Source organism: Panthera tigris, chromosome B4 (assembly GCF_018350195.1).
Source record: "Panthera tigris isolate Pti1 chromosome B4, P.tigris_Pti1_mat1.1, whole genome shotgun sequence".
In the NCBI taxonomy this organism is placed as follows: Eukaryota; Metazoa; Chordata; class Mammalia; order Carnivora; family Felidae; genus Panthera; species Panthera tigris.
This window is the reverse complement of record NC_056666.1, coordinates 56,297,180-56,316,674: the sequence shown is the minus strand read 5'-3', so window position 1 is coordinate 56,316,674 and position 19,495 is coordinate 56,297,180. Positions and strand designations below refer to the sequence as shown.

At 36.2% G+C, this 19,495-nt stretch overlaps 1 protein-coding gene across 20 annotated transcripts in view; it reads left to right on the top strand.

Annotated features, from left to right (window-relative positions):
* The window catches only part of SOX5 (SRY-box transcription factor 5), a 930,253-nt gene extending 913,925 nt beyond the window's left edge, over positions 1–16,328 (top strand). For all 20 annotated transcript variants that reach the window (XM_042991948.1, XM_042991946.1, XM_042991954.1 and 17 more), the window contains 4 exons: positions 5,245–5,353; positions 8,124–8,297; positions 13,882–14,098; positions 15,691–16,328. In XM_042991948.1, the coding sequence (XP_042847882.1) occupies positions 5,245–5,353; positions 8,124–8,297; positions 13,882–14,098; positions 15,691–15,994 (804 nt within the window). In that variant the 3' untranslated portion in view covers positions 15,995–16,328. The remainder of the gene's footprint in view (positions 1–5,244; positions 5,354–8,123; positions 8,298–13,881; positions 14,099–15,690) is intronic.
* The last annotated feature ends 3,167 nt before the right edge of the window (positions 16,329–19,495 follow it).

Sequence of the window (19,495 nt, the reverse complement as noted above, 5' to 3'; positions counted from 1 at the left end):
GCTCTGTGAAATACCAAAACAGGATGTTCATTTGAGCCTTCATAAATGGCGAATTTTTAATTATTTTCTGTATAAGTTGAAGTAATGGAATAGGAGAAAATTTCAATTTAAGTATGTACTAGACTTATAAGCCATCATGCCTGAGCATCAAATGGAAAATAAAAAAGATTAAATACATCATTGTAGATAATGGACAAGAGGAATGAGAAAAAAAATCTCAACAATTTTTAGAGTTGTTACCAAAATTCTTCTTTTAAATGAGTACTTGTCCACTGCTCTAGCCATAGAAAATAAAAGACCATGGGGCGCCTGGGTGGCTCAGTCGGTTAAGCAGCCGACTTTGGCTCAGGTCATGATCTCACGGTCTGTGAGTTCGAGCCCTGCATTGGGCTCTGTGCTGACAGCTCAGAGCCTGGAGCCTGCTTTGGATTCTGTGTCTCCCTCTCTCTCTGCCCCTCCCCTGTTCGTGCTCTGTCTCTCTCTGTCTCAAAAATAAATAAACGTTAAAAAAAAATTAAAAAAAAAAAAGAAAAGAAAAGACCATAACCATGACAAGTTATTTAATACTGATATTGAACTATTCCTGTAAATCATACATGCTAGAAAGAATCTTTATTTTTTCAATTTCCCTCATTGACTTTTTTCCCTAATATTAAAAGCATATATATCTTCATTTTTTAAGCTGATGAGAATCTATTGTTATATTTAAACCCCATTTTAGGGTTTCTGGGACTCAGAGAGGATAATTGATTTGTCTAAAATAACATAGCTAATGTATAGAGCATAGTATGGTTAAGATGTGATGTTTCTGGTCCCCAAGCCCATTATTTTCTATATGGGTCATTTTCTGTATTTTCAAATATTTCCCATTAATCCCGAGGGTCTTTTGGGATGCTTGGGTGGCTCAGTCGCTTAAGTGTCCAGCTCTTGATTTTGGCTCACATCATGATCTCATGCTCTATGAGACCAAGCCCCTGTTGGGCTCTGTGCTGAGAGTGCAGAACCTGCTTGGGATTCTCTCTCTTCCTCTCTATCTGCTCCTCCCCCACTCACACATGTGTGCAGTGTGCATACTCTCTCTCCCTCCCTTTCTCTCTCCCAAAGTAAATAAATAAACATTAAAAAAAAATCCCTATGGTCTTTTGCCATTCAGAACATACAGATCTTTGCTGACTACTTCTAATCAAGTCATTGCTCACATCTCTTTAGATATTACTTGGCTTTCCTTGTTGATTCCCACCACTGCCTGGTGTCATGCACAAACAATACAATGTGTTGTTTTCTACTATGCAAGTCAATTGAAAAAGCCACAGAGCCCAAGACCAGCTGCCAAATTGCCCAAGTGAATATTAGCATATTAATAATAGTTCTTTGAAGGCGGGATTTTACTATGATTTATTTGATCCCAACAAACTATGTGATCTAAAAGTTTATTTTCTTCTACAGATGAGATATAATTCATTCGGATCCTCTTTCAACTTAACATAGGATCAGAAGATTTTTCAAGTAAAAACAGACTTTACCTAATGTTTCCCCTTGATATCAGTAAACCTGCATAATTGTCTAAGATTTGATTAGCCAGGTGGGAATCATCTTTCCAAAAGAAATCTAGTTGTTATCCAATTGCTAGCTTTATTCAAGAGAGAAAGCATATAGGTCATCTTGTTTGGTCCTTTTTTATATGCCCTCAAGCCTTTTTATTTGGACTAATTTGTAGTAATTAATATGTTTGCACCCTCTGAGATTACTCAGAGCATTTCAGAATTTTGGCAAGTATTTCCTTAAATGTGTTTATTTTTCTTTCATTTTTGTTTTGTTTCTGATAGAAAAAAGGTAGGGGAGAGAAGACCAGTGAATCGTGTCAGTTTCAGACCAGCATTTAGATAGTATTGAAGGGCAGTAAAGTAAAAGTGCTGTACTGGATATGTGTTCAAGAACACTGATCTTATAGTGGGGCGGTGCGGGGGCTGGGGCGGGGGTGGGACATGAGGTGTTCTTCTTACATACAAATTCTTGAATAATCTGTTTTTTATTGAAACCAATTGGGACTAAGAGTCTAAGTTTGGGAACAATTATCACTTTTGCCAATCAGCATTTTTTTCTGCTTCCCCAAACTCAATTTCTTGAGTTTTACTGTTTTTGGCATCTTCCCATTTATCCCTTTTGTACCTGATATCAAACTGTGCTTGATTTGTTTCAGCTGCCTCTTTTTAGAAAAGATTAATTATAAGGACTTTGGGAATCAAAATATTACCTGTTTGAGTAATATTGGCACATTTGAAAAGAGACTTTTAAGAAGAGAAAGATTTGACCCAAGGAACAGAATTGCAAATCATTGAATTTTAGACATGACAATGCAGAGGGGACAATCAGGGAATGGTTGCATTGGAAGGAACAGGACTAGAGGAATCTTCTCAGTGTACCAACATTTGTGCTTTATAACATTTGGCTGATTCTTTCTCCTCCTGTATACCTGAATAGATTGAATTTAAAATGTTGAGAACTATTCTATTGTTTGTTTTGTTTTGTTTTTTAAAAGTTATTTATTTATTTATTGATTTATTTATTTATTTATTTGAGACAGAAACAGACAGAGAGTGTGGGGGGGGGGGAAGGGGGGGGAGAGAGAGAGAGAGAGAGAGAGAGAGAGAGAGACCCAAGCAGGCTCCACACTGTCAGCACAGAGGCCAATGTGAGAACATGACCTGAACCAAAATCAAGAGTCAGAGACTGAACCAATGGAGCCACCCAGGCACCCCTTTTGAGAACTATTTTTAAATTCAACTCATTCTTCTGATGTTTCAGTATATGACCTAGACTCCTAGCCACATAATGATTTATATGAATCTCTATACATAAGAGCAGAATATAAACTTTTATTTACTATAGGATCAATTTTCATATGGAATTATATGGTAATTATTTGCCATGTAACCACTGTGTTTTTATATAGTGCTACATATTTACCATATAAACACTTAGGTTTTGTAATATCCCCCTTACCTCAGTTCCTTAAAGTCTTCTGAATTCATTGTCAGTGAGGGTTTTTAAAATGTGCCAGTGTTACCATTTTGATGTACATCCTATTTTAAGGTGTTTTAATTAAAGGCACACCGCACATTCTCCAGTTTCTGTAGTCATGTCTCATTTTCCTGTTCACATGTCAGGGAATCGGCTATGCAAAGGGTCACAAAAACAAGACAGTTTACCCTGTTAACTTCCACTCTCTGCCACTGACCTGCTCTTGAGAAATATTGTAAATTCCATTTTGGGTAACTAATTAAATAATTTTATTATACTGCATGTTCTAGTGGTAGATGGTTAGAGGTTACTTACTGTAAAAACTGATGGCAATTTTCCTACCCATCATTTGCTAATTTTAGCCTCTTGGTAAGATGGCACAAGGTTCACAGCCCAACATAGAACATTTGAAGTCACTTAACATTTCATCCTTTTTCTACTCCGATTGCCTTCAGTTTGCTTTTTCTTCTTAAAAGACTTTGCTTCAGAATGGAAAACTCTGTCTAAAATATGTAGCATTATTACCTTATACACCATTAAATCAAAACCTGAGAGGTGATCCATGCCTAGTACATTCCCCAAAGATAGTGCAGTAAAGCCTTCATTGACTGCAGACTATCAGATCATGCTGATGGAATGTAGGTTTGTTTTGTTTTTTTTTTTTTAATGTAACTGTCTTCTATTTTAATGGCTACATTTACTATGAAGGGTCTGTTTAGCTGGTGTCCTTGGTGCCCCTGTTCTCAGCTGAATATATACAGCAGACTCTCTCAGCAAAAGAAATCCAGAACATAGAAATTAACTGAAAATGCCAATTTCACACATATTGGATCAGGTTCTACATTTTTAAATATATCATTTATCTCAACTTAGTACTATATAATCCTATAGAACTAGAGTTGATACCAACTATTTTGTTTCCAATTTCCTTGCTGTGTTTTGTACTAATTGACAATTAAAAATATTATTTCTACTAAGTCATGTACAGCCTTTGATGAATAGGAGCTCCAAGGCCACTAACTTGAAAGAATTTTTCTCTAGTATGTATAAATGTAATACTGTGAGAGATGTTGTAGAGATAAAGCATGTACTACATTAAGAATTTGAATACCCTAATGGTTGTTGGTGGGAACATTAGTTGGACCCTTTACCTATAATACAATTGTCCTAAATAGTTGATGATTTATTGTGTCAATATCTGTTACGCAGTATACGGGTTCATTTGAACAGTTCATGACTGTGTTCCTCAGAAAATAAGGTAAATAATTATAAATAAACCTGACCAAATTTTATGAAATCCAATAGATGCTTTCCTTAAAACTGTTTTGGAACCAAATCATCCTCAGAGCAATGACAGAAAGTGCTAGAAAAGTTGTAAACCTTTCATTGTATGCTTTTTCTTTTCATAAAATCACCCAATTCCTTAATTGGAAGTAGTTTAGTATTTCATGTGGTTTAGATTAAGCATTATATTTTCCTTGACAATAATTTTGTTTGTAATGCCATGTTCTCCATGAATTCAAATCATGCACTGCATGCTTTTAAATGACTTGATGTCTTTGCAGATCTAATTTTGGTGTATTTGTATCTCAAATAATTCGCCAACTCAATATTTTGGCTTAGCAATCCAAATCAAATTGTGGTCCAAGTAGCAGGCACTCACATTGAATGTACAGAGACTTGACAAGCAATTAGCAATGAATATTTAAACGTCTTCATTACCCTTGCATGAGGAATGCAGATGGCATTTAGGGAGATGGCAACCAGAGGGCACTACTGTGAATTATGTTTCTATCAGTTGGTCACCTGACTATTGGAAGACTTTCTCTGGGCCCCATGCCACTCCTATACTTCTACTGTCTGGCTAAAAATAGAGCGTTCCAAATGGTGCAAAACAGGTTGCTTTTCATGAAATTACTCTGCACATTTTACAATTCAGGAAGATTGTCTCCAGGGATCCCAGCATATACCCTTTAGGCATACCAAACCCAAATGCCAAGACTATCTAGGGGATTCTAAGAATCAGAGTTCCTTCAAAAACCCTGCTCATCATTTGCTTCAGTTATCTCAGCAGAATATGCTGAATGTGCAAAGGTGAATAAATCAATATCCCGTCCCTCCCAGGAGTTAATGTATTATATATGGCCCAAGAAAAAAATGTCTTTGAATAATTATAATTTCCAGACTGAGCTCTCATTATAAATTTCTTTTTTTTTTTTTAAGGAAAAAACAACACTGGAGAGTCTGACTCAGCAACTGGCAGTTAAACAGAATGAAGAAGGAAAATTTAGCCATGCCATGATGGATTTCAATATGAGTGGAGATTCTGATGGTTTGTGAAAATTATTCATATATATACCAATAGTGTGCAGAAGTGTCTATTTAGCGTCAATTAAAACTACTAAAAAGTATGTAAGACAGCTGCCTAATACCTGATCATTACAATAAGAGCTCACGTGTACTGAACAGTTCCCATGTGCCAAACAATCTGCTGAGTGTTCTGCACAAATCATCTCATTAATTTCTAGCACAACCTGTGAAGTAAATACTATTGAAAATAAAGAGATTGGCCCCTGGGAATTTTGAATCATTTTTTTCCCCCAACATAACAAGGCTGTAAGTACCAGAGGCAGATCCTGGATTCAAGATGGCACAATTCTAAAGCAAATACTCACAGTCACTGTCTAATCTATGTCTCACTTCCCTATTTCTTTTCAGCAAACTTTTCAGAAATTTGTATCTATCTGCTCATTTTCAAGTTGTCATTTGTAAGATTCTGACCAGAATACAAGGCTCAGTGGATACTGAGCCTTTTTTTTTTTTTTTTTTTTTTTCATTTTGAAACACTTCCCTCTTATACTGTCTATTGTACAGTCCGGTGTCATCCCTACCCCCTGTAACCCAACTAGAACGCCAGCTACAGCTTCATGCATTCCTCACATGCCTTCTTGTTGTCTGCATCATTTCTGAACATTCTAAAATCCAAAATGACAACTAATGAAATTGATACCCTAATTTTAATTGCACAGGAAAGAAAGAAAAAGAAGAAAGTGTTATTCCTCTCACCTTGAGCCCCAGCTAGGAACCTCCCTCCAGTGTCAAGTACCAAACACGCATTTTAAGAGCACTGTCCTCAAATGTGTTACTATTGAACAGGAAGTTCCCTGCATGTAGAAAAGTCTGCACCAGAGCAAACCATTAGGAAGCATACTTTAGGACAGAGGGGATTGCCGTGAATTCCCCAACATACTTAGTTGTCTACTCTGTACCTTGGCCCCCAATTCTGCTTTTAAGTCCAGTTCTGCACCAGCCACAAAAGTAGCCAAACTTGACCATGTAGCCAGATAATTTTATCAAAATGAATCTTATTCAATTGGATATCCAACAAAAGTCAGTGTTGTCCTAGCCTGTTGGATCCAATCATTTCCTTCTATTTTCCACATCACTTGCTTAAGATAAACCTAGCCTAAGTACATATAAAGAGCTTGTTTAGCTTTGATGAAGTTACACTATGTTCATTTTATTGCTTATGTTGCTGTAAGGTGTAAGAACAAGAAAAAGCAGATGTGCAAATGATCATTTGCTAGTTACAAACCCATTTTAGGGAGATGTTGCCATATATTAGCACTCATTTATGTCAATAAAAAAGACAATGACTGGTAATAAGACATTTCATAAATTTTAAGTTGTATTAGCATGATAAAATATAAGCATAGTAATCAGCATTAAAACATCAACAATTTTGTTGCTGTTATTTGTTAAATTCAGTCATGCTTGTGTATGCAAAATATTTTCCAATCTTCATCAGACCAAAGAGCATACTATGAATGAGAAATAATGAGAAACTCCACCAACAGGTATGCTGTGTTTTTGTTTGCTGCTGTAGAGGTCTTCAAGTCTGGGTAATTCTGGTTGATTCCTATTCCTTCTAATTGAGAAAAGAAAGGAAGAGGAGTATGAAGAAAGAAGAAAAAAGCAGTGCTTTGATTAATGATACAAGCTCTAGAAATCCCCAAATTATTTAAACATTTTATATGCTACCAAAATACATCTCTTCCATATTTTCTAAAGATAACCCTGTAATACTTAGTATCACAGTTCTGTGTTTTCTTATGCTTCTCCTGATTTTCTTTGCCTAAACTCAGGTATCTCTGGAAGCTGTTTAGTCTGGTGAAACTATTCTATAAAGTCATGCAAAGCCTGGAGGAATGAATGCAGCTCCCAAAGTTTCTACCCAGACTCTCAGTCGTGTTCTATTGTCATAAGTCTTGAAGGGAACTTTCAGGGGGTCTCCGGATAACTTTAGATGTTAGGGAGAAAATTCAGGGGAATGAATTTTTTTTTCACCTTAAATATGTGGCTGTAGACTTCTTAAGAAACCACGGTTGTGTACCTGTTGGTTGTTTTTTCCCTACCATTTTCAAATATCTTCTGGGGAGCAGGCTATCATGGATGCATCAGCATCTTTCATGCATTTATCAGCACAAAATTGCAAAGAAATGCCAAACACATTACAGAAGATTATCTATATTGTATTTTCACCCCAAAGTTTTATTTAGCAGCATTTTATTTCTATAACCTCAGAGAGAGGAAAAGGGCATGACTACTCTATGTTCTGACCGTCTTTAGGTAGCAGAGACACAACCTCACTTGTAGTCCATTGTGCCAAATGTGCTAGTGTTTCACAATTTTCTGAGGTTCTTCACCCATTTAATATTTACACAGTGCCAGCATGCCTACAGGTATACTCCAACTGTTCTCTTTCCATTTTGCCTCAAAGATCACGTATTCAGGTTTCTCGTGTCCTTTTGAAAGTAAATGGTGAAACAGTCCACAGTCCATTGAAGAAAAAAAAAAGGAAAAATATATTAGAAATGGAATGAAAATGCAGATACAACAATTGCCACTACAGGGCTTAATCAGAAGCTTCATAAACAAGCATCTGTGTCAAGAACTGAAAATACTATTAGCAGATATACTTGCTTTATTCATATTTAATATACTAGAATAGATATTTTACAGACAAATATTCGATAGTAATGCAAAGAAGAGAATTGCCAAAAGTCTTAACACTAACATGAAGCAATGTTCCCTATTTTTAGGAAGTGCTGGAGTCTCGGAGTCAAGAATTTATAGAGAATCCAGAGGGCGTGGTAGCAATGAACCCCACATAAAACGTCCAATGAATGCCTTCATGGTGTGGGCTAAAGATGAGCGAAGGAAAATCCTCCAAGCCTTTCCTGACATGCACAACTCCAACATCAGCAAGATATTGGGTAAGAAACTTATTGATGGTTACATGATGTATGGAATAAATGTACAATTCTGTTTTATGCAGTTGTTGAAAGGTACTGGCTTTGGAGGCCAGGCAGCTCATGTTATCTACTTCTCTAAAAAGAAGCACCATTACTGAGCCTTTTCTTCTGACGACAGAGCATTTCATGTTTGTTGAGAAATGGCCCCAGTTTTTATAGCTAATTTAGTTGTGTACCTCTATATTAACTGTGGTAATGTTTTTTCTTCTTTAAAATCTAGAAATTTTTGTACTAAGTCCTTAGTTCTTTTTGTATGAACTACGTGATAATGGTATTGACCATATTCATTCTTTTCCTTTGAACTACAGAATTCTTCATGTGCTGGGGATGGAAGCATAGGTGATGGTTGTTCTGGTGCTATCATTGAAAATCAGTTTAGAATGTCAGAGGACACGAGAACATGTGGTGTGTGCAGTTTTTAATTTACACTTTTAGTAGCCTTGAGCCCGTTTTCAGCAGCATGTAAAAAGGGACTTTCCCTACCGTTGCAGCTTTCAACTTAAGAGATAATAAAGTACATATTTGCCTTACATACATAGACACTAAAGCACACAGAAATATGGGCGAGAGGTAAGAGTATTATAAAGAGACTTACCGTATACCAGTTTAAGTCCCAGAAAAAGGAACGAAGATTCCATTTTGTGTGTGCTGTTCACCTGACACCATCATCACTGTTATTGTCATCGTCCTCATCTTCATCACGCTCGTCTTCCAGATAGCCAGCTACCAGATGAGCTAAGCAAATTTTGACTATTTACTCTGACTGCTAGGAGCCAAACAACAAAAACAGAATAGGAGTACCTAACTCGATCAGTAAATTTGGGCTTCAACAAATAAGTGACATTCCTCTGAGTTACTAAAGCTTTACTAAAATCCATAATGCACTTGGAATTACATGTACTTAACGCAGATAAGTGCTCCTTTTGATCCCTTACATTAAGGAACTGGTCATCTAAAAGTGGTTACTAAACATATACATGTGTTTTTATGCTCACATATTCTCAAATTCTCATGTTACTGGGTGGTAATAGATGCCATCCAGTTCACAGCATGCATTTGTAGTGAGACCAAAACAAACAAACAAAAAACCATCAACCACTTGAACTTATGTCTCAGTTTTCATCTAAAATGATCTTGAAATCTTTAGATTAATGTCATCTCAAAAGATAAGAGTATGTAAAGCTTTAGGTATATAGAAAATGGGAATATTTATGGATATATATATATGTGTATATATATGTATATATATGTATATATATGTATATATATATTCAAAAAATTAAACTGTTCAAAAGGAAATGCATATTTTTATGCTGCTACCATCTCTGACCTGTTTTTTCTTTTTATGACCATATTTTACCTTCCATATGAAATTTTCCATTTTTAAAAAATGTATCTGTTCCACTGGGGAAAACTCTAGAAATGAATAAAATATTCCATATTTTAACATATCAGTTATCACAAAATTAGCCCAAAATGTCAAAATGAAAAAATGAACTAAATACTGAGATTATTTAAACTGTCTTTATATCATTCAATTCATGTATATGAATACTGGAAAATGTTAATCACTGATTCAAACTTTATCCTAAGTATAAGAGAAATATCAGCTTTGATGATGTGAAATACTTTAGAAGATGTAGGAAAAGACTTTATGGGAAAGAGGTGGCTAGCTACAAGAGTTTCTTTCTGGTTTGAAGGAAAGAATATTAGGATGACCATATAGTTAAATCACAATAGGTTACATGAAAAAAGAGTGCTGTCTAATTTTGGACTTTTCAATAGAATTGTATTAATTAAAGATATCCAGTAAAAAAAAACACTGAGGTGTTTGGGACCTCAATATTTGGTCTTAGCTTCAAATAAATAAGTGATCTTCAAATATCCACAAGATCATTCTAAGTGGCCCATTTCATATAAAAGTACAAAGAAAGCTTGATGTTTTCCTCTCTACTGATTGTTTTGGATAACAGCCTCCGACAGCATGCCGCTAATTCATTCTGCTTAAAACAGGCGCTTGAGCTGGGTTGACATTTTACGTAGTCTCTGGGGATCCTAGTTGACATTTTAAAGGGCTTCTAAGCATTTTATAATACCCTAAAATCTGGTTTTAATAAGCCATTCTGCTGAAATTGTTAACATAAGGAATCACCTTTTACTGTTTGGCGCTAGATCAGGGGATGGGGGACATCTTTTTCTGATTAGATATACAGTAGTTGGAGTAAAATGTGCAAATTCATTACAGACCCCATGGAGATGACGATGCTACTCAGCTCAAACTCTTCATTTTTATCGCATCGCCAGATTTAGAAAGGAAAAGAGCACTTTCAAGACTTTTATTTTTCTTATTATGAACATCATATTTTTTTTTATTGAATCTTCCTCTTTGTCATCAGGAGGAATACCCAAAAGTCCTTCTCTGTTTTTTTTTCATTGTAAAAGGCTAGGCTTTTGAGTAAAAGCAGAGAACTTACTCCCTGTACGTGGTCCAGGGTAAGCAACCAGCCACATCTTAAATCAAGTAGATGTTTCCGTCTCTTTTGGAGATACCTAAAATGCTTTCCTACCATTCACATCCAGCGTGTCTCAATGTTTACATCGTAGCTACATACAGTGGATGTTGTACCTGCAAAGCCATTAAAACCAACACCACACTGGTCATTTAGTTATTCAAAAGTTAGTTTTCAAAAGTGACAACTGCAGTTGCCACCAACCAAAACACCATTTGTTCCGCACGGTCATAAAACAGCAGAGTTGGCCATTTTACCAACTACAGGCACCACTTTCACTATCTTGATTCTTAATTTTAAGAAGACTTAGAACTATGCTCCGGCCATCTTTTAAAATGTAATTTAGGATTCAGTGATACTTCCGGAGAAATTATATTATCAAGTGTCTAAATATGTTGTGATTCCAGTTCATGCCAGATTTAGAAGCCAGCTTGTCTAAGAATTTACACATCTTTTATTATATATGTATCTGTTTTATCTTTATATAAATATGTATCTTTTATTTATCCTATATATGTGTGTGTGTATATATGTGTGTGTATATATATATCCCTTTTTCCTCTGCATTTCAGACAGTTCAACTGTCTTTAAGTTCCTCTAATCCTCCTTCCCACTGCAAGGCCTGACCATTCTATTCTTCCTCCATAGAAAGCTCTCCCTCTCTGATTCCTATAGGAATCATTTCCACAAAACCTTCCTGACCTACAAAAGATTGACCCAACTCCTTATGTTTTCATAGCTTCCTGTACTTTCCCCACTTATAATTAAAATAATAAATGTTTTAATTAGCTGTTTAATGTATTTCTTCTCCACTGGAATATGAGCCTCAGGAAGATAAGGAACAAAATGATTCACCACTGTGTATCCAGTAATTAATACAGCATGGAGCACATAGTAGGAAATCTAAAAAGAGTTCTCACATTCCAGGGTGGGTTACAGTAAGGCATAAACATTCCCTTTCCTTAGAAAACCATATCCTTTTTGAGCTTATGAAACATTTAGACATTGAGAAGTACCATTAGCAATTTCTATTCTAATTGAGGATGCTAGTTACTTGGTTCTGCCTGGTGATAAAGATAGGGAATTTTAAAGTCAACCATCCTTGGTCATTTTTCAGTGTATTTATATAACTATGAAGTAAATTATTTCTGGTAAGCTCACTTTTACACTCCCTGATCTGAGGTTCAAAATTCTGTTATACATACTTGTAAGAAACTTCCCAAAAAGAATTGACCCCGTTCAATGGTATTATAGCTTTACCTGTATTTATATTTGCCCTGAGAATAACATGATGGTTTCAAATACCTCTAGAGAATAGTGTTGGGCAATAAAGAGTTTGAGATTGTACCTACAAATTTAGGATGTGGCCACTGAAACACAAGTTTGAGAAAGGAATGGAAAAATAAACTCTATGATTTGAACTGTAACCTGGATTTCTGTAGTAAATAGAATAAAATCATATTGGCTGTCTAGATTGGAAAAAAATCTGTTTATAAATTTTTGTAACACCTATGTGGATATACCCACCCAGGCAACATCTGTTCTGATAGGAAAAAATTCTAAGGGAAGAGATATTGTCCCTTTTACTCTATTCCTTTAATAAATAAAACAGCCCATATTGAGGACTTTTCTGCATTTGTAGAGAAGAACGGTTCATCAGTGAGCTAGTTGCATTTGAGAAATGGAATTTTGGTTGAGTAATGAACCCATTCGAAACCCTGAAGATCTTGCTTAGATGACTTTGGAAGGCAGGTAAAGGCTTCCATGCCTGTAAGTATTTGGTATAGAACCCACAATTCCAGTTATTTTGATCCTTGTGCATTTGAGTAGAGTTGAGCTGATTACTTCCTGATAAACACACTTCATCTACACACAGATTCTCCTCACGTGTTTAATAAAAAAAAAATATATTACTTCTACTTCTTTTACTACTATGCATAGCCATACTAATAGAATCAAATATTTAAATCACGTTTATATTGAGAATTAACATAACTATTTTTAACTGTTGTTATTTTTGTTTTGTTTTGTTTTGAAATCCTAGTTGAGTCCAAACCAAAATCAAAAGTGAAAAGATGGAGAACACCAATTTGGCTTGACATTATTAATGCAAACTATATCACGAGAAGTGACATCTTTATATATTATTGAAAGTGATTTATTAAGAGAAAAATCTTACCCCTTACATACTTATTGTAATTCTGACCTCTGCTAAGTCATAGATAGCAAGTGGTTGTAGGTATGTAAAAACATGCATTGTGGCATACTTTCAATTATATCAAACCTGAGTTTGAGTCACAGATTTGTAATTTAATAATTGTGTGACCTTGGGTGAGTTACTTCATGTATTTGAACTTCAGTTTTCTCATTTATGGAAATAGGTGTAAATGCTATCTTACAGGATTATGATGAAAGTTAAAAATGTGACAACTTATGTGAAGTTTTTAGTGCAGTGTCTATCTAGCACCTGGTAGTTAGCTGGTGCATGTTCATTAATATAATTTTTTGTAATTTAAGTTTTAATGAAATGAATTTTTAAATGCAATCATTCATGAAAGCATACTTAAACATTTTGAGAAGAATTATATATGTTAGGAACCCTTGTAGTAAGTAATGCACCCCCACTTAAAAATACTAACTAGATAATTAGCCACAGATTGAAAATATGTAATAAGTTTTTGCATAATTTTTCAGTTCACAGTTGAATTAGATCATGGTCTAATGTGGAAATAAAAGATGTATTCTTAACATTAGCTGTGAGCTTTTAAGTAAATATATATGCTTTTGGCTAAATTGTTCATTCCAGCCGGGAAAAAAAAATATATTGGCCAGTGTTTGTACCTTTGGGTACACAGTTTGCTCTACACAGCCACCAACACCCCTGTTCTTGTGAGATCTCACCTCTTGAGTCATAGTTCACTAATCAAACACATTTTTATGTATTTCTGGGCTTTAGCCAACATTTTTATTTTAGATTTATTTTCTTGTCCTTAGCAGCTGTGCAAATTGGAATCCTAACCTTCTTTTCCTCATAGGATCTCGCTGGAAAGCTATGACAAACCTAGAGAAACAGCCATATTATGAGGAGCAAGCCCGTCTCAGCAAACAGCACCTGGAGAAGTACCCTGACTACAAATACAAACCCAGGCCAAAGCGCACCTGCCTCGTGGATGGCAAAAAGCTGCGCATCGGTGAATACAAGGCAATCATGCGGAATAGGCGGCAGGAAATGCGGCAATACTTCAATGTTGGGTATGGACCTTTCCGTCATTTTTTCATGGGGAACACTTCTTGTTATGCGTAATGGGATGTGAACCATATTCGTTGAGCTGTAAAGCAGCATTTTGAAAAAGAACTTGACCTCAATGTATTTTCAGAAATTAGCCTGGCCCCCACGTGATCCTGAAAAGAATACATCCATATGAAGCCACCCCGAGTTCCTAGAACAATGGCTCTAGTGTGAGCTTTACTCCCACTGGCTTGAAGATAAAATATCTGGTAGTAAATAATTTTGAAGCGTGTCATTAACAACTTAGAAGTATTATTGGTTCTTTTCTTTGTTGGTTTTTATTACTTCCAAGGCTTCCCATTGACAAATTCTGCAACATCTTTGTTAAGGAAATACAACATAAAAATTTTTCCAAAAGAAACACTCACTTCTGAATATAGGGGGATTTCTGGGCTATCAAGGCACATATGTGGCCTTTGTAGATCACACAAAGTGGGGATTCTATTTAGGGCACCACAGGGTTGTGAATGGGAAAGCTGTCTTCCGAACTAAGAGTGTAGTTCTCAGGAGGTTTTATCCTGCCTCCTATGGCAAGGCTGTCTACAGTATCATATTAGGCTAACTGCAACATCATTGCTTCTGCAGAATTTTCTCAGAAAGCACAGAGATAAAGTTGCTTATATCTGGAACATAAGTTAGTAAGATCCCAACAGCTGCTTATAATAATAAATACCATTCTGAAATGGCTAAAAGATACCTTAGAAAAAGACTCATAAAGTCTGCTCTATCCTGTTCCCTCTTTCTGCCTGCTCTGTCCATTGGCCCATGATTTATATCCCAACGCGTGACTCTTCTCAAAGCCAAGCATGAAACCCAACACTTGCTGAGGAAATAGTAAACATATGAATGAATGAAAGAAGGAAGAAATGAACACTATCTATTAATCTCTTCCCACTAAGACCAGCTACATAATTTGAGGAGCTCCCAGCAAAATGAAAATGTGTGGGGTTCCTATTAAAAAGTTAAGAATTTCAAGACTGTGGCAACAACTTTAAAGCAAGCATAGGATCTTTCATAGCCCAGGGCCCTTTCCAGCTGCAGAGCTGTGCACCCACGAGGCTGACCCTGCTTCCTGTCCCCCCAGCTACTGCAGGGACCAAGTGGACAATGTGATACTCTTCAGTTTCGGTGAGTTCCGAGCAGTCAAGTTTTATTTTGAGAGCTCTCATATTTTAGGGTTTTTTTTTTCCCCATTAAAATTGAATTATCTTTATTTCTAAAAAGCTGAGTGTTATAGTGAAGGAAAACTGAACTTGGGGTCAAGGACTGAGGTTCTTCTGCTTAATCTTTCTACACCTCAGGTTTTTTGCATAAGGGAACATAGGAATAAAAATTATTTTGAGGATCAGGTGGGTAACCCATGTAAATGCCTATAAAGCATGACACACAAGTAAGTTATTGCAATCACAGTAGGATACCATTTTTTAGATGTTGGGCAATAGATGAAAATCAGTAGTTTAGAACTGGACAAGCTGAGCAGATTCATTATACAATAAAGCCTGCATCTGACTATCCCTTCACCCACAGTGTATTTTTGGGAATTCCTCTCTGACAGGCAACAAGCACAGATCCCCATCGCCACTGCTGGTGTGGTATACCCTGGAGCCATCGCCATGGCTGGAATGCCCTCCCCTCACCTGCCCTCGGAGCACTCAAGCGTGTCTAGCAGCCCCGAGCCTGGGATGCCCGTTATCCAGAGCACTTATGGTGTGAAAGGAGAGGAGCCACATATCAAAGAAGAGATACAGGCTGAGGACATCAACGGAGAAATTTATGATGAGTTCGATGAGGAAGAAGATGATCCAGATGTAGATTATGGGAGTGACAGTGAAAACCATATTGCAGGACAAGCCAACTGATAAGGGTCAAAAAATGGTTGTGACCTTAGGACTTAAAGAAGCCCTAGCTGGTTCATCCTTACCAGTGGCCAAGCACATTAACTTTCTCATACACTGACTGTTACTTTAACTGTTAGTCTTAAATAGTTGGGACATCAGCTGACTAATAGACCTCAGCCTCAAAAGGCTTGGAAAGGAAAAAAAAATACAAGCAAACAACAATATCAACAACAAGAGATTGAAATAAGCTATGGGTAAAATAATGCCAGTAATTCAGCTGCTACATCCAAGCACTGAAGTCTTACCCGTCAACTTTTTTTTTTTTTAATAAACTTTATGGCTGTTTGTTCTACAATGTTCTAGAAATTCTCACTCAGGTACACAGTGCCAACAAGTGGCTTGTGAATGTGTTTTGTTGTTTTGTGCTACAATTTTTAAAAAGAAATAAGTTTTGTTTTGTTTTTTGGGGCTTCTGGGTTTTTTCCTTTTCCTTTCCTTTCCTTTTTTTTTCCTTTTTTTTTCTTTTCTTTTTTTTTTTTTTTTTTTTGTAATGCACCTGACAGAAAAAAAGAAAGATGAATTTCTCTTTACTTCTCTCCACCTTCTCCATCTCTATACTTTAAAGATGGAAGTCTGTGCATGGGGGGGAAGAGGGAAAAAGAGCCTGTTTTTAACTTCCTTGCTATCCACCACAAAATAAGCAATTATTTTCTTCAGAGGACTTTCTTTGTCTAATGCACACCACACTACATCTTTGAGCAAGTGCCAAATTTGTACTGAAGTGTTGACCCAGTTCCTTTTTTTTCCTTTCCTTTTTCCTGTTCCTTCTTAAGTTAGGACAGTGTTATATCTTAGACAATCCCTTGGAAAACCTGAAATACCAGCAGCTGGTGAGATTTGACTTTTTTTTTTTTTAATGGAAACTGTAGGTGCTGTTCTCAGGTGAAAAGAGAGAGAGAGAGAGAGAGAGACATAAGAAATTTAGAGAAAAAATATTTTCTGATCTTGGATTTTTGTGTGTATGTATGTGTGTGATTATGGTACTAATAGGAATAACATTGAACCATTGTGAGTTAAACCCACATCTGGGGATGAAATCCCACATCCTCCTAAGTGACTGGTCTGGAAGCAACCTTGACCTTGACTTTGCACTTCAAATGACAACCAAGATAGGGCTCAGAAATTATATTTTTAAATTTCTAATATGATTATTGGATGGATTGGGCGGCCCTGTGTAATAGAGGTGTGCACGTATAACATGGAAGCTACTAGCAAACTGTTCCCAGATGTCCCTTCTTCCTGATCAGTTGGTTCCACTAATGTTTGCTACTTAATGATTTCTGTTTGTTTTTCCTATTGATAACTTCGAGCAAAAAAATCATTGTTTTCCTTGAATATATTTGGCCATTTTCCAGGAACACAGAATTAGCTTATTTCTTCAACATTCCATCCTTTCCTGATCAGGAAATGGAACTGATGATTTTATAAGGTATTTTTCATCTCTCCATGAAATGAGGCGGAGGCCATTTGCATTTCACAATTGTGGGCCATGTGCATCCCATACCATAAAGAGCAGGATTTGATTAAAAGTCATTGCAGCCCAACAAAATGGAGCCGGGCTGAACCTAGTGAGCGTCGCTACGACTCTTCACTCGCTGTAAGAGGAATCCACTGAAGGCCAATTTTTGGTTCCAGCAGAGTATGTGCATAGAGCGACAACTGATGGTGACAGAACCGCTTGTTTAGATTTTGCCAACCAAATGCCACGACAGTTATAGGGCTTGTACAAATAAACGCAAAATCATTTAAAGTCAATTGCCATTATTTGTGCTGAGGCATCAGACAGTAAATACTCCAACCAGGAGCTTGGATGTGCTATGGTTTTCACTCCAGTCATCATTTTGCTATCTCACCCCTCAAACCTGACCCAAAAGTTTGATTTTTACATATAAATAAGAAAAAAAATCCTTTTTATTTTTCTCTCTCTCAAAAGACTTGCTCTGGGGTTTTGCTTGGAGGAGCTGATCATATCTTGCATGTCAGAGATTTTGTTTTGTTTTTCTGTTTGTTTTTGATGACTGTATTTTCATTTGAACTGCCTCTTTTTGCTAGTGTTGTAATGATGATGATGATAAAATAATAATAATAATAATAGTAATAATAATAATAATGGTCAGCTGTTCCCAGATTAGTAAGTTATGTATAATTTATTTCTCCCTCTCTATTTTATTCTCCTCTGATTTGGAAGTACAGCCAATAAGCTGTTAGATATTTAAAACAAATTCCCATCTTCCAACTCATTTATATATATATATTTATACACACACACACACACACACACACACACATTCGCCCACACAATTTTACTTCTCCTTCAGTACATTTTCTCCTTTTTAAAAATTTGGCCCCAACAATGTCAAGTTCTGGTGTTTCATACAAAGGAGTGAATAGGAGGGTCGTGTTCAATCTTAATTAACTTATGCTCTCATCACTCATTTTAGTTATGTAATTGCCACAGTCATCTAGAGCCATTTTTTTTTTGTTTTTGTTTGTTGTTTTTAAGCACTCTGGATAAGGAAAAAAATAGACACTCATTTTATATCGTTATTATGTACAATGTGAAAACAGATTTTTAAAAATTTGTTCTTCGTCTTTGTTAACAAATTCTTATGTGGGTTCACCTCTCACGTTTGCTGGATACTTATTTTACACCACGTTATAAAGATGCTTTGTTTTCATTTCATTACTTTGGGCTACAAGAATACTTTGTTTTAGCTCCAGGTAGATGCCACCGAGGGCAATCACAGCTGAAACCAATTCTAACACACTTACCAGTGAGTTGACAAAACACTTCTGTGTGGTCTTTTTTTGTTCGTTTTTTATTCTGTTTTATTTGAAGGGGAAAATGAAATTGTTAATGGTGACCTTTAACTGCTGAAATTCAGAAGTTGATTTTATTTAGTTAGGTTTATGTCAGAGAGACTACACCATGGTGGACTAAAACAGGAAGTCCAGAGCCTTGTGTTCTGTTCTCTTGTTCTGACATAGGATTCGCTGGGTGTCGCAATTTCTTTGCCTTGGTTTTCCCCAAAAGAAAACAAAAAAAAATTATGTTGATGTTTAAAGTGCTTTGATGTCCTTTGATAAAAGGTGCTATGAATAGCAACTTACTGTGTTAACACATTGCCTTTTTGGCATTTGATTGGTTTATCATTTTTATAAAGGATCCTAAAACCTTGTATTCTTTTTCTGTGCCCCATGATGATCAAAAAAGCTAAAGTTGAGGAAATGAGAGGAAGATCAAACTGAAATGAAGCTAACATTTCCCTACCCTATCCTTTCCTACCTCCCTGTTCATATATCCCCTGTCATTCTCCCTCTCTCTTTCTCCCTTTCTCTCTCCCTCTCTCCCTCTCTCTCACACACACAAACACATACACACATGCATACACACACACACGCACACACGCACACACTCACCCCAGTACTGAGGAATAATCTTGCCTGATTTCTGATTTATGG